This window comes from Bos indicus, chromosome 21 (genome assembly GCF_029378745.1).
Source record: "Bos indicus isolate NIAB-ARS_2022 breed Sahiwal x Tharparkar chromosome 21, NIAB-ARS_B.indTharparkar_mat_pri_1.0, whole genome shotgun sequence".
NCBI lineage: Eukaryota > Metazoa > Chordata > Mammalia > Artiodactyla > Bovidae > Bos > Bos indicus.
Window position 1 is genome coordinate 17,417,783 of NC_091780.1, and position 14,314 is coordinate 17,432,096.

Below are 14,314 nucleotides of genomic sequence, written 5' to 3' on the forward strand. Positions count from 1 at the left end.
CAACCTCATGGGAATCTGTATTTCTTTTAAAATTTGGAGGGAAATTGCAGAAGATGGATGAAATATTGCATTTTTATCCCCTGAATCAGGAATATAAACACTTATTTTCACAATTTATTTGATTTAGGGAAGAATAATCCAGACTCTCAGGACTCTCAGATTTTTCCTTAACTAACAAAATAGACTTCTAAACTATAGGGTAGAATCCGCATTCCCCCCCGCCACCCCATTTGATTAGGGAAATTTGATCTAGAAGAAGCACAGAGAGATGAAGAGATTAAACCGTTTGATTCTTGATGTCCTTTCTCCGCATGAATCTATAACCTTTGGAAATAGAGAAGTGTTTGGAGGAGAGTCACCATTGCTATAAAACTATTATGAAATGATGATCTAGAAGAAGTAAAAGGTCTGGGATTATTCAGTCCAGTGAAGAAATGGCTGGTGGTGACTTGGTAAACTTTTAGGTGTACAAAGAGATAAAGGTGTAGCCAGAGGTTACAACCTCCTCCTCAAAGCCTGGGAGTTCCAGCATCATCTTGACTCCTCCAGGCTTCCTCTTACACTTTACGCTTCAACCACCTTCTTTCTATGTAAAAGTTTTTTAAAAAATATTTTATTGAAGTATAGTTGATTTATCATGTGGTGTTAATTCCTCATGTACAGCAAAGTGATTCAGTTATACATTCATAAATGTTCTTGTTCTGTATGTGAGTGTGTAGGTTCGGCCACCTTCTTTCTATAAGCAAATTTAAGCTGTTTTTTTTTTTTCTTTGGTTAGTAATTCTTTTCCCCAAGTGTTTGCCTAGTTAGCCCTTATGATCATTTAGGTCTAGTTAAATGTGACTTCCTCAGCTTCTTGTACCCTGGCCTCACTCATAATCACTCTACCCCCTTTCATTCTTCCCATGACATTTATCACTGTTCCAAGTCACCTTATTCACGCATTTACTTACTTAATTCCTGTCTTCCTTCTCTCACTAGAAGGTAAGTTCTATGGGATCATGGACCTTGGTCTGTTCCATTATCTCTGGGTCTCAGTACCCTTTCATAGTTGGTGCTCATTAAATGTTTGTGAAAAGAATTATTTAAATGGGTAGATAGATGAATAAATATGACAATTACAATTATGTTGAAGAAAGTGGTGATGAGATAAAAGCAATTCTTTTATATTGTTTACCCAGTTCATCTCATTTTGCATAAATTATTTATTTGTGATGAATGTTGATAAATACTGACATGAGTGCTGAGAAAAATTATCTTCTTTCTTTTTATTTAAGAAATACAATCTTACATATTAAATTATCCTTGATTAGGCCAGCCCTATAATTTGGAGGCAAGGGAACTGTGCCCATGATTCTGAAGAATCACATCTGTAGCTTGTCTCGATATTTCTCAGGATGGCATATGCTTTGAATAAACATATGCCTGTTGGTAACATATGTTTTGAATATTCCATTGCAGGATGATGACTTGGAAACAGATGTGAACAAGCTGAGCTCCAAACCTGGTCTTGACCGACCTGAAGAAGAACTAATGCAATACAAGGCAATGTGTCTTGAGCTCTCCTGCAGCTTTGAGGTAGGGTGTCAGCTGTGGTTCTGCTCCTTGGTGATGCCCATGGGTTCTTTGCAGGTGCTGGGAGGCCAGACAGGTTTCCACAAGGAAAGCATCACTCATTTTTAGCAATCTGCTCTGGGATCTTTCTGAAAGAGAAGCATAAGGCTAAACACAAACGTGAGAAGGTGGCAGAGCCACAGATGCATGCAAGGGTTCTACAGTGTGGCCTCAGGACCTAGGAAGGAAGTAGGATGAAGGCTCACGTTGCAGCCTGTTGTCTGGTGGGCAAGATGCCTACCCCCACGCACTGATAAGCAGTGAAAATCTTGGTGATTTAATTGTCCCCTTGTCAAAATGGAAAGGTTGTACTCCTTGGCTTTCTGAAGGTGACCAGCCTGATTCTAGGGTTTCTTTGTTAGTGGATACAAATCAAGAACCTTATACCTAGTGATGTCAGTTCAGTGACTAGTTGCTGCTGCTACTGCTGTTTCCACCTAATTTTAGACCTACTTTTTGACCTCCATTCTTTTCTTATGATTCTTAATAAAGCATGAATTTAGCCTCTTCTAAGAGTATAAGCTAAGTCACTTATAGAAGAGAGTTAACATGCTGCATTTTGCTCTAGAAAGCAGAAGGGGATCAATGGGTAAAAGGTTCAGGGAAGGAAATTTTAATTAAATGTAAAAAGTAATATCTTAAAAATAATCAAAATCACCCACAAATGCAAAGAAGCACCTTGGGATGCAAGGAAGCTTCTGTAAGTGAGTTGTTTGACTAGACTGAATACTTGGGGTATCGCAGGAGGCATTCATGTAGAACTGTACTACACCCATTGAATTCCCCTTCTAAGTTCGAGTTGCTAGGATTCTACCATTTCTTTGACTCTTGAAGCTTAGACTTTTTGTTGACTGACCTTGGAAAATGCTTTCCAGTTGACAGGATTTATGCTTAGCTCTGTGCCCAGAGAGTAAGGACAGGGATCAGATTGCATTCTCTTTCGGAATGAAACAATGACATATTCCTTTCTCCTTTTAACCTGAAGGAACTGGAGTCCAAGCCTGGAGATGATCTGAATTCTGACGAGACTGAGTATGCCAATCACCATCACATTCCGACTGCTGCCTCCCCAAAGGGGCTTTGCTTGAATAAGGACCAAATCTCCGGGGGACAAGAAAAAGAAGTCCCGGTCCAAACCTCTCTTCTGAGCAGGGTGAAGATGGGGAGGTCCAGCGTACATGTAACTTCCAAAAGAGGACCTGGGATGAATTCATACCGAAATGTACACTCTAATGGTCCTGGGATAGGTTCTTCTGGAAGTGACGTCTCAGACATTCAGGCATCCTTCCGAGAGGATGCCTGGGACATGGATGCGATTTCCTGCCCAAGGATAAGTGCTTCCTTTTCCAATTCCACTAAGACTAGAGAAACTGCCGAATTCATAGATCAGCTCCTGCAGACACATCCAAAGCCTATGGTCTTCCATGACCCCTATCTTTATATGGCCAAAGCCAGGAGAACCAGATCTGTGGCTGATTTCAGCATGATGGCATTTCCTGATTTCTGGGGACATTGTCCACCTCTCTCTGCCCAGCCTATGTTGCAACGTAAATGTGGAGTCCAAAGGTGATGGTGTTATTAACTTGGGAGCTATGTGTTTTTTCCTTCTTCAGTAAATATTGTTGTAGGTGGAATGGTTGGTGCAGATAGTTCTGTTATCCTCAAGAAAGTGAACATTAGTCAGGAGCATCTGAAAACCCTTAAGTACAAGCTTCCTTGATGGTCCAGTGGTTAGGACTTACCTTCCAATGCAGGGGGTGCTGATTCAGTCCTTGGTCTGGGAGCTAAGCTCCCACATGCAAAAACACTAAAGCATAAAAACAGAAACAATATTGTAACAAATTCAATAAAGACTTTAAAAATGGTCCACATCAAAAAAAATTTTTTAAATCCCCACGACCTTTAAGAACATTTTTGCCAAATATACAAGCTTGTTTCTCTACTAGGACATTTCAGAACCAAGTATAGAATGGTAGACCTTAAAGTGAAAAGTGAAAGTGTTGGTTATTCAGTTGTGTCCAACTCTTTGTGACCCCATGGACTGTAATCCACCAGGCTCCTCTCTCCATGGAGTTCTCCAGGCAATAATACTGGAGTTGGTTGCCGTGCCCTCCTCCAGGTAGTAGATGTATGTCTGCAAAATGAGTTTCTTAGATGATTCCAGTGCAACTGCTTAGCTCCTGTCCATTGCAAATCCTACAAAAGGAAAAGATTATCTAGTTCCACCAAACACTGGGATCGTTCCCTAAAGGAATTCCTCAGGAAAACAGACAAACAAACAAACAAGTGTGGATTGTTTGGGATCACTTTTCTCATTCACTGCAAATTGGAGTCTGATCTCTTGATGCGAGGATGTGACCTCCACGCAACAGTCCCAACCTTACAGAACTTGACTTGGCTTGGGGAAGAGTTTGGCTGCATCACTGAGGATTGTAAGGAAAAAATGCATCTTCCATCTTTGGGTGATGGATTATTCCCAGCATGCATGGAAGGGAGTTTGCCTTGGGAATGGCCTAGTGAGATTAAAAAGAAAATTACTAAAGCCGAGGGGAAAAAACCTATCTCCATGGAAAAAAAATGAGTATATATGCATTAAGTCTATGCAGTAAAGTGTGCATAGCAGTGAAAGTGAAAGTCGTGTCCGACTCTTCACGACTGCATGGACTGCAGCGCACCAGGCTCCTCTGTCCATGGGATTTTCCAGGCAAGAGTACTGGAGTGGGGTGCCATTGTCTTCTCCAATGCATGAAAGTGAAAAGTGAAAGTAAAGTCGCTCAGTCGTGTCCGACCCTCAGCGACCCCATGGACCTCAGCCTTCCAGGCTCCTCCGTCCATGGGATTTTCCAGGCAGGAGTACTGGAGTGGGGTGCCATTACCTTCTCCAGTGCATAGCAGTAAGTTTTATTAACTTATATTCAAGTTCATCAGCAAATTGACGGTGGACCCCAAGAAAAAAGTGTTCCTACTTGGTCTTTTGGCTGCCGTCTCTGACATCTGACATCTCTGACCTTATCTTAATGTTCTGTTTCCCGAGAGACTCACGGCAGGGGCTGGCTCACCTCCACACCCCTCTGGCCAGGATACTTTCCCCTGAATTCAAGCCTCGTGTTGACCTATCCTTCCTCTTCTCCTACCACTCCCTACCACAGAGACCTGGAATGGAAATTTAGGGAGGGAATCTGAAAGATCCTTAGGTAGCCTTCCTCTCTTGTACTTCAATCTCCCGGATATTGCTGTTTCTTGGGCTTCTCAGGTGGCACAGAGGTAAAGAATCCACCTGCCAATGCAGGAGACACAGGAGAGCTGGGTTTGATCCCTGGGTCGGGAAGATCCCCTGGAAGAGGAAATGACAACCTATTCCAGTGTTTTTGCCTGGAGACTTCTATGGACAGTGGAGCCTGGGGGGCCACAGTACATGGGGCTGTAAAGAATCAGATTTGACTGAGCACACTTTGCTGTTTCTTAGACAGCACCTTGGTTCCTTAACAGAACCAAGGAGTATAAATGATACCAAAGTTTAAGGTCTTACTGGCACCTCCTAGACCCTGAGGAGGCTAACAGTCAGCAACCCTGATGTCTCCTGTCTTAGTGCAAAGGACCCTCTTATTCCCACAGCCAGAAGCTCTCAGAGTCCTTCAGCCCGAATGCTCTCGACAAAACTCTCCTTCAAATAGACAGTTCTCCTAAAACCACAATCTGGCATCACAGCTTCGTACATTCCTACTGCTCGGTGCAGTTTTATTGCTTGATAATGAAGAAAAGGGAGGAGGCATACTGCTTTTTGTACTCATTCAGCTCAAGGTTGGGGTATTGTTGCATTTTTCTTTCATAATTCACTGATGACTCCCAAAGTGCTTTCCACATGACATAGGATGAATGGGATAAGGAGTGAAGGCCAATCCTTAAAATGTTTCCAATTTTCCTTTCCAGGATCAAGATACTTGAGGATGTCCGGAGACTCATCCAGCCAAGTGATATTATAAATAAGGTTGTCTTCAGTTTAGATGAGCCTTGGTAGGTGGTCCTGAACATCAGTGGAGCGAGGGTGAGGGGTGGTGGGCATATTGAATAACCTTTTAATGGCATGTGAATACGAATATTTTAAGTTAGTAATCCATTCCTTCTCCTGAAAACAACACAGTGAAAATTCGTGTTAAAGATCTGTAAGATAAAGCTTATCTCTAAGAAATGTCAAACTGTGTCTAAGAATAGCAGTCACTCCTATAATAACAGGTTCTTTAATTCATTTCAGGCCTTTGCAAGATACTGCTTCTGACTGCTTGCAGTTCTTCTCTGCGTTTGAGTCCGGAAATCTTCGCAAAGCCATCCAAGTGCGTGAGTAAGTAAGGAAAGCTGCAGGGGTAGGTCCTGGCAGCTCAAGCCAGCATTTTGCGACTATCTGTCCCGTCCTCTGTTTTCAGGGACCTCACATTGATAGTTTGAAATCTATCATGGTGGGAGCATTTACAACATACAAACAGCCCAGCATGTGAAGGTTTTTTTATTTTCCTAACAGTTGATTGTTAAATGTTTACCAACACACCACCGGGGAACTCATTAGCTGATGTCAAGAAAGTGGAGACTCTGACTTCTCAGGTGGTCTGGTGATTAAGAATCCGCCTGCCAATGCAGGGACTGTGGGTTTGATCCCTGGTCTGGGAAGATCCCACATGCAACTCACAGATCATGTAATGATAGTGTCTATACACAAATTTCCCCAAATGTCACAAATACCTTTATGGCTTTTTTTTTTTTTTAATTCCAGAACTCTATCAAAGACCACATACTTGGCACACGCATTAATGTAGAACTATTCACTTCATCATCTTTTTATGGCCTTTCATGACACTGACACTGGTGTTTTTAAAAATTCAGAGTGGGTTATTGTAGAAGGACCCACAACCAGAATCTGTTTCCTGCTTCATGATTAGATTCTAGAGAAACATTTATTTTGGCAACAATTTTACATTGGTGATGATTTTACATTGCCATTTCCTAATGTCATAAAATGGCAAGGACACAATGTTATTTTGTTTTACTGTTGGTGATACTGACTTTGATTACTTGCTTAACAAGACTGGGTGCTTGAAAGAAAAAAAAATCTGATTCAAGTCCTCCCCCTGCTTCAAACCCTATTGTGACTTTATCTTAGAATAAAGCTCAATTTTATGAGAAAGAGTGTATCGAGGGGCAGGGATAAGACTTTTTTGAAAACAAAGTAACCTGATGATAATATTAAGTCAAAACTGCATTGCCAATTTTGTTGCTAAAGCTCAAAAAATAGTTTTTGGAGACATAGTGACAGGGTGGAGACACATAAGGACTTTCTGGGGTGCAGGAACTGTTCTACATATTGATCCAGTGAACTGTCAGACAGGTGTGTCCAGATGAATTTGTTTAAATTCACTGAGTTGTACATTTAAGATTTGTATACTTTAGTGCATATAAGCTAAATTAATTAAAAAGGGGGGGGCAAACAGACAAATCTTTCATTACTAGTCTAATTCATGTTTGTTGCCCTGATGGGGATTTACATATGCTATTCTAAAGGTTCATCTAGTCAAGGCTATGGTTTTTCCTGTGGGCATGTATGGATGTGAGAGTTGGACTGTGAAGAAGGCTGAGCACCAAAGAATTGATGCTTTTGAACTGTGGTGTTGGAGAAGACTCTTGAGAGTCCCCTGGACTGCAAGGAGATCCAACCAGTCCATTCTGAAGGAGATCAGCCCTGGGATTTCTTTGGAAGGAATGATGCTAAAGCTGAAACTCCAGTACTTTGGCCACCTCATGCGAAGAGCTGACTCATTGGAAAAGACTCTGATGCTGGGAGGGATTGAGGGCAGGAGGAGAAGGGGACAACAGAGGATGAGATGGCTGGATGGCATCACTGACTCGATGGACGTGAGTCTGAGTGAACTCTGGGAGTTGGTGATGGACAGGGAGGCCTGGTGTGCTGCGATTCATGGGGTCGCAAAGAGTCAGACATGACTGAGTGACTGATCTGATCTGATATGATTCTACTTAATCTTTACAAACAGTACTGCAAGTTTAGACACTATTTCTAATTTTCATATGAGGAGACTGATGCTCGAAAGTCATGTCTAGCATCAGATAGTAATGGCATATCCAACCAGATGTGACCACATTTTTCTCTGGAATATAGCACACTTATGTTTTTCGACCTGGATAAACACTTCATTGTTACTGTCATCGTTCAGTTGCTAAGTCATGTCTGGGTCTTCGTGACCCCATGGACTGCAGCATGCCAGGCTCCTCTGTCCTCCACTATCTCCCAGAGTTTGCTCAAATTCATGTCTGTAGGGTTTGTTTGATCTCCTTGCAGTCCAAGGGACTCTCAAGAGTTTTCTCCATCACCACAATTCAAAAGCACCAATTCTTTGACACTCAGCCTTATTTACGGTCCAAGTCTGACATCCGTACATGACTACTTGAAGCTTTCTTACTGTTTAATAAAAAGATGTGCTCTAATTGTATAACTGACTCTTTTAATACCAGGATACTGCTTCCCTCTCCTTAAATTTCTAGAGCCTGTGTCCAAAATTGTGAGACAAGGATGAAAACTAAAGCTTACCAGACAACTAGATCCTGGGTCTTAGATCTGTCATCCAGAACCTGAGATGTGTGGACTTCTCATTGTTAGAAGTTCTGTTGAAGGCTTTTAACCCACCCGTTTTGATTCTGCCTTTGCAGGTTTGAGTATGACTTACTGGTCAATGCTGATGTGAATAGTACGCAACACCAGCAGTGGTTCTACTTCAAGGTGAGCGGTATGAGGGCCGCTGTCCCCTACCGCTTCAACATCATCAACTGTGAGAAGCCCAACAGCCAGTTCAATTACGGTATGTGCACTCAGGGAAGAGAGACTTTCACAACAATACCAAAAATGATGTCACTTTTGAGTGTTGGACCAAGCTCTGCTTGGGTTGCATAGGGTTTGAAGTTGGGATGGCACGTTTTGGTTAAGCTAAATGGCGAGAAAGCCGCCAACCTAGAGCAAATTTCTACTGTGGGAGGGGAATGGGGAACTCTCCTTCTGCCATGCAATGTAACTAAAGGAAGTCCCCTGCATATGAACCTTCAAGTTGCAAACTTTCCAAGATGTAAACATGCATTTGCACATCCAGCCACTTAAGTTAGTTCATGTGTGTGGTGTACGTTGTCACCCCCATGCATCCTCAATAAAGAGTTGTTCTTTTGTGTACTGTCCAGTAATGTATAGAGTATGTAGTACAGTAGCTTTATCTCAAGCCCATGATGTGTGGAAGCAGGTGTAAAACAGTGGTGTTGTAGCTGGTACATTACAATCCAGGAATCACTGGATCATTTTTTTTTCAAGAGAGTAGATAGAACTGAATCTAGCAAGGAATCAGAACCTATGCCATCAATATCAAGCATGGGTGACATTGCAGCTTGCCCTCCATCTCCTATTGCTGACGATCCTTCAGCTCTACCATCTCCCACCTTCTCTCCCTCCTCCATCAGTAACTCTTCTGGCCTGTTCACTTGATTCCAGCCCCTGTATGCCAGCTATTGTACTGAATTACTGTACTTTTCAAGGTACTGTTCTATGAGATTAAAATTAAAAAAAAGAAGATTTATCTTTGCTATGTGTAATTTGTGTGCAAAGTATCATAAACCTATTACAGTACAGTACTATATAATTGATGATGGTAGTTGGGTACTTAGGCTAACTTATTGGACTTATGAACAAATTGGACTTAGGAATGCTCTCTTGGAACAGAACTCGTTTATATGCAGGGGGCTTATTGTACCTCACATAACTTTTTACAACTACCTGCCTCCCTGTCTCAGCTTGAACTTTTTGAAGTCACTGAGCCCTCTCACTTATCCCTTCTCTCCATCTCGTGAACCCCCCAGGAGCACACGCATTGCTCTGTTTGTGCCAGACAGGCAAACAGCACAATTCAATGGGACAACGCTCCTTTACACTCTCAGAAAACAGTGGAGAACGTTTAAATTCTCCCTAACACCTGTGGCCATTTTAGAGGAGGCATTCAAGGGACAAAGAGTAGAAACTGGAAGTTCTGCCTGTTACTGTTGGCTCATATACTGAGGCACTGAGTGGCTTTGAGGAAAGAAAAAGTATTCCCACATCTCCAGGCTCGAGCACAGGATGTTGCGTCTGTCTGGCAGTGATGAAATAGACTTTTGCTGGTATAGACAGAGAAAAGGGAATCCTTGACTCTTGAATTCACTTGCTGTAGCTGTTGTAACAAATTGTCTCATATTTTGTGGTTTTTAAGAAGACAAATGTATTCTTTTACAGTTCCGGAAGTCCACAAGTCCCAAATCAGTTTCCCTGGGCTTAAGTCGAGGTGTTGGAAGGCTTCCTCTGGACAGTCTAGCAGATTATTTATTTTTGTTCTCCAACTTTCAGAGCTGTATTCCTCACATTCCTTGGCTCATGGCCCCTTCCACCATCTTCAGCGTCAGGGCATCTTCAAATCTCTTTGCTTCAGTCACGTTGCTTCTCCTCTAAACTCAAACCTCTCCCAGCCTCTCTCTTGGAAAGACATGTGTGATTGAATTTAGGGACAACCAGGATCTCCTCCTCTCAAGATACTTAATTTAATCATATCCACAAAGTCTCTTTTGTCATAGAAGGTTAACACACAGCTCCCAAGGGTTAAGACCAGGGTATCTTTTTTATTTTTCACATACTCCTAATTTTATTTTATTTATATATTTATTTATTTTTGGCCACACAGTGTGACATGAGAGATCTTAGTTTCCGAAGGTGTTAGTCGCTCAATCATGTCTGACTCTTTGCAATCCCATGTGGCTAGCCTGTCAGGCTCCTCTGTCCATGGAATTCTCCATGAAAGAATACTGGAGTAGGTTGCCATTCCCTTTTCCAGGAGATCTTTCTGACTCAGGGATAGAACCCTGCTCTCCTGCATTGCAAGCATATTCTTTATTGTCTGAGCCACCAGGGAAGCCCAGGATCAAGCTTGTACCCCCTGCACTGGAAATTCAGAGTCTTAACTACTGGACTGCCAGGAAAAGCCCAAGATCTGGGTATGTTCCAGGGCTGTTATTCAGCCTACCACAACTCTCCTTTCCTTTTTTCCCCCCTCATGGATTAATCCTGCCTTTATTTTGTGTAGGGATGCAGCTGACTCTGTATTCCGTGAAGGAGGCTCTTCTTGGCAGGCCCACCTGGGTACGGACAGGCTACGACATCTGTTATTACAAGTAAGTTAGACTGTTAGCTTCCCTTGCTCTCTCATTCTCTCTCAGCTTCCTCCTTCTCCATTCTAAAAAATGTCTTAAAAAAATATTTATTTGCTATTTATTTATTTCTCTGCGACAGGTCTTAGTTGTAGCATACAGGATCTAGTTCCCTGACCAGGGATTGAACCTGGGCTCCCTACATTGGGAGCATGGAGTCTTAGCCACTGGACCACCAGGGAAGTCCTTCCTGCTTCTCCATTTTAATCTTATAAACCTGATCAATCTGTGCTTTTCTGGTTTACTCATCACCCTCTCAATGACAAATGTTGTGTCTTTCAGAAGCATAAGCATGTTAAATGACACCCACAGTAGACCACAAGAAATATCTTTTGGTTTTGTGAAAAGTCATCTATTCTTATTTAAACACATCAAAACCTTTAGACCTTGTTGTTGGGTACAGACTCAACCTATGACTAGCCTTCAGTTTCTTTCCTATTTCCATTTGTCTCAGTGAACAAAAATGTCTCAGATATTCTGGCTTATTCTTATCCATCCTGCACTTCAGTTTTCCAAAGTAGGTAATCGTGAATATGTGACAAATACACCTAAGTAACTATTCCTCCACAGCAAATGACGTTTTGGACAAAAGTAAAAGAGAAAAGTATTTCAGAATTCATCTTCAACTCTTGATCAGTAGCCAGTTTCATCAACTTATCCTGTAAAGTTGTAATGAAATTTGAATTATCCATGTATTTTGATAAAACAAATTCATTCCAGGCCCATGAATTGCTTATTTGTGCAGTTTCCTCTGATAGAAAATAAAATAGAAATTCATAAGACAAAAAAAAAAAAAAAGATAGGAATTGCAGACAGGTAGAAGTGATGTAATTAATTATTAGTTCATTGCTGCTGCTGCTGCTGCTGCTGCTGCTGCTAAGTCGCTTCAGTCATGTCCGACTCTGTGCGACCCCATAGACGGCAGCCCACCAGGCTCCCCCGTCCCTGGGATTCTCCAGGCAAGAACACTGGAGTGGGTTGCCATTTCCTTCTCCAATGCATGAAAGTGAAAAGTGAAAGTGAAGTCGCTCAGTCGTGACCGACCCTCAGTGACCCCATGGACTGCAGCCTACCAGGCTCCTCCGTCCATGGGATTTTCCAGGCAAGAGTACTGGAGTGGGGTGCCATTGCTTTCTCCATAGTAAGAGACTGCTGCTGCTGCTAAGTCACGTTAGTCGTGTCCGACTCTGTGAGACCCTATAGACGGCAGCCCACCAGGCTCCCCCATCCCTGGGATTCTCCAGGCAAGAACACTGGAGTGGGTTGCCATTTCCTTCTCCTATGTATGAAAGCGAAAAGTGAAAGTGAAGTCGCTCAGTCGTGTCCGACTCTTAGCGACCCCATGGACTGCAGCCCACCAGGCTCCTCCGTCCATGGGAGTTTCCAGGCAAGAGTACTGGAGTGGGTCGCCAGTGCCTTCTCCAAGCATTAACTTTCAGCATCCTCTGGGGAGTAAGGGTGGAGAGGGAATAGCTCCCCCTAGAGGCTGCTTCCTTGGCTGGGGGATAAAGCATCAGTTTAAGGGGACTAAGCATTTGCCCAGAAGAGAAGGAAGAAATCAGACATCCCAAAGCAGAGCCTTGGCCTAAAGAATGCCTGTGTTAATGTTAATAGCTTTTAGATTCATTAACAAGACAATTGTTATGTGATTAAAGAGCAACAGAGGGGTAACATGAAAACCATGCATGTGTAATGTAATTCATTTTTCGTCTTCCAATCATGAATCCAAGCAGATGAATGGATAAGATTGCTACCCAGTCACGTAGCTTGTTTTACAATGATTGGCCACATTGTGTTAACATATTTCCAATAATGTGATCTAACAACAGGATAGATATGTGTATCTCTATTCAACCACAAATCAGAGTAATTTTCCCTAAGGTAAAATGCCTTAGATTAGAAAATGTATTTGTTTCCCTCTTTTACTTAACACAATCTTTTAAAAAATATATGGTATTTTATTGCAATTAATTGCATCTTCTTTCTATTAGAGTGAATCATTGACTTTTAATTTTTTTACTGGAGTATAATTCCTTTTCAATGTTGTGTTAGTTTCTACTGTACAATGAAGTGAATCAGCTATACGTATGTATATGTCTCCTCCCTTTCGAGATTCCCACTCCCCTTCCACCTTCCCCGCCCCACCCCTGTAGGTCATCACAGAGCACTGAGCTGAGCTTCCTGTGTTTACAGCAGCTTCCCCCAAGCTGTCTGTTTTACACATGGGAATGCATATATGTCGGACTTAATCTCACTATTTGTCTTACCCTCCCCTTTCCCTCATGTGTCCCTAGGTCTGTTGTCCTATGTCTGTTCTCTAATTCCTGCCCCACAAACAGGCTCATCTGTACTATCTTTCTACATTCCATGAAAAAGTGAAAGTGAAGTTGCTTAGTTGTGTCCGACTCTTTGTGACCCCATGGACTGTAACCTATCAGGCTTCTCCGACCATGGGATTTTCTAGGCAAGAATTCTGGAGTGGGTTGCCATTTCCTTCTCCAGGGGAATCTTCCTGACCCAGGGATCAAACCTGATCTCCTGCATTGCAGGCAGATGCTTTACCATCTGAGCCGCCATATGCATTAATATATGATAATTTTTCACTCTGCTCTAGAAGATTATTTTTTCCTTCATCCCTGCTTTTATTCTGTCTAATATATTTATTTGGGACAACTTTGCCTCCTTATTTCTTTGTCTCCGATGTGTCATCAGGCGCTCAGAAGTCCTTTGACTGTTTACATTCTTAGATTTAGTACCACGTTTCTAAAGGATCGGCTGGGTGCTTATTGTGGAAAGAACCATGAGCCATGGTACCTGAGTATATCTATGGGAAGGTGAAAGGAAAAAAGAGAGCACTCAGGAAGAATGGGATATTCATTTCCCTTAAAAAGTGATAGCAATAATGATCAATTAAGGAAATGGGCTGACTGCTTTTTGGGTTGGAGCATCATCACGTAAAAAGTGATCTCCAAAGTATTTTGATAACATATATTAATCCATGGATTTTTTAAAATGATTTATTTATTTATTTGTGGCTGTGGCGAGTCTTCGCTGCTGAGCACGGGCTTTCTCTAGTAGAGGTGGCTGGGGGCTACTCTCTAGCTGCGGTGTGCAGGCTTCTCATTGCAGTCGCTTCTCTTGTGCAGAGCGCGGTCCCTAGGCATGCAGGCTCAGCGGCTGTGGCACATGGGCTTAGTTGCTCAATGGCATGTGGGATCCTCCCAGATTAGGGATTGAACCTGTGTCCCCTGCATTGGCAGGTGGATTCTTAACCAATGGACCAGCAGAGAAGCCCCAATCCATGGACCTTTATAATTTGTTCACAATTTTTAAAATTCAATTATATAAATCTTGCTGTACTAGTATATTATGTACCCTTAGAAAACATGCAAAAAGTTTAGAATTTTAAATCATGGGGAAAAGATGA

At 42.2% G+C, this 14,314-nt stretch overlaps 1 protein-coding gene across 2 annotated transcripts in view; it reads left to right on the forward strand.

Annotated features, from left to right (window-relative positions):
* AGBL1 (AGBL carboxypeptidase 1) overlaps positions 1-14,314 on the forward strand; it is a 932,974-nt gene that overhangs the window by 184,807 nt on the left and 733,853 nt on the right. For both annotated transcript variants that reach the window (XM_070775073.1, XM_070775072.1), the window contains exons 10-15: positions 1,462-1,578; positions 2,600-3,180; positions 5,545-5,628; positions 5,867-5,953; positions 8,326-8,474; positions 10,764-10,851. In XM_070775073.1, coding sequence (XP_070631174.1) covers positions 1,462-1,578; positions 2,600-3,180; positions 5,545-5,628; positions 5,867-5,953; positions 8,326-8,474; positions 10,764-10,851 — 1,106 coding nt within the window. The remainder of the gene's footprint in view (positions 1-1,461; positions 1,579-2,599; positions 3,181-5,544; positions 5,629-5,866; positions 5,954-8,325; positions 8,475-10,763; positions 10,852-14,314) is intronic.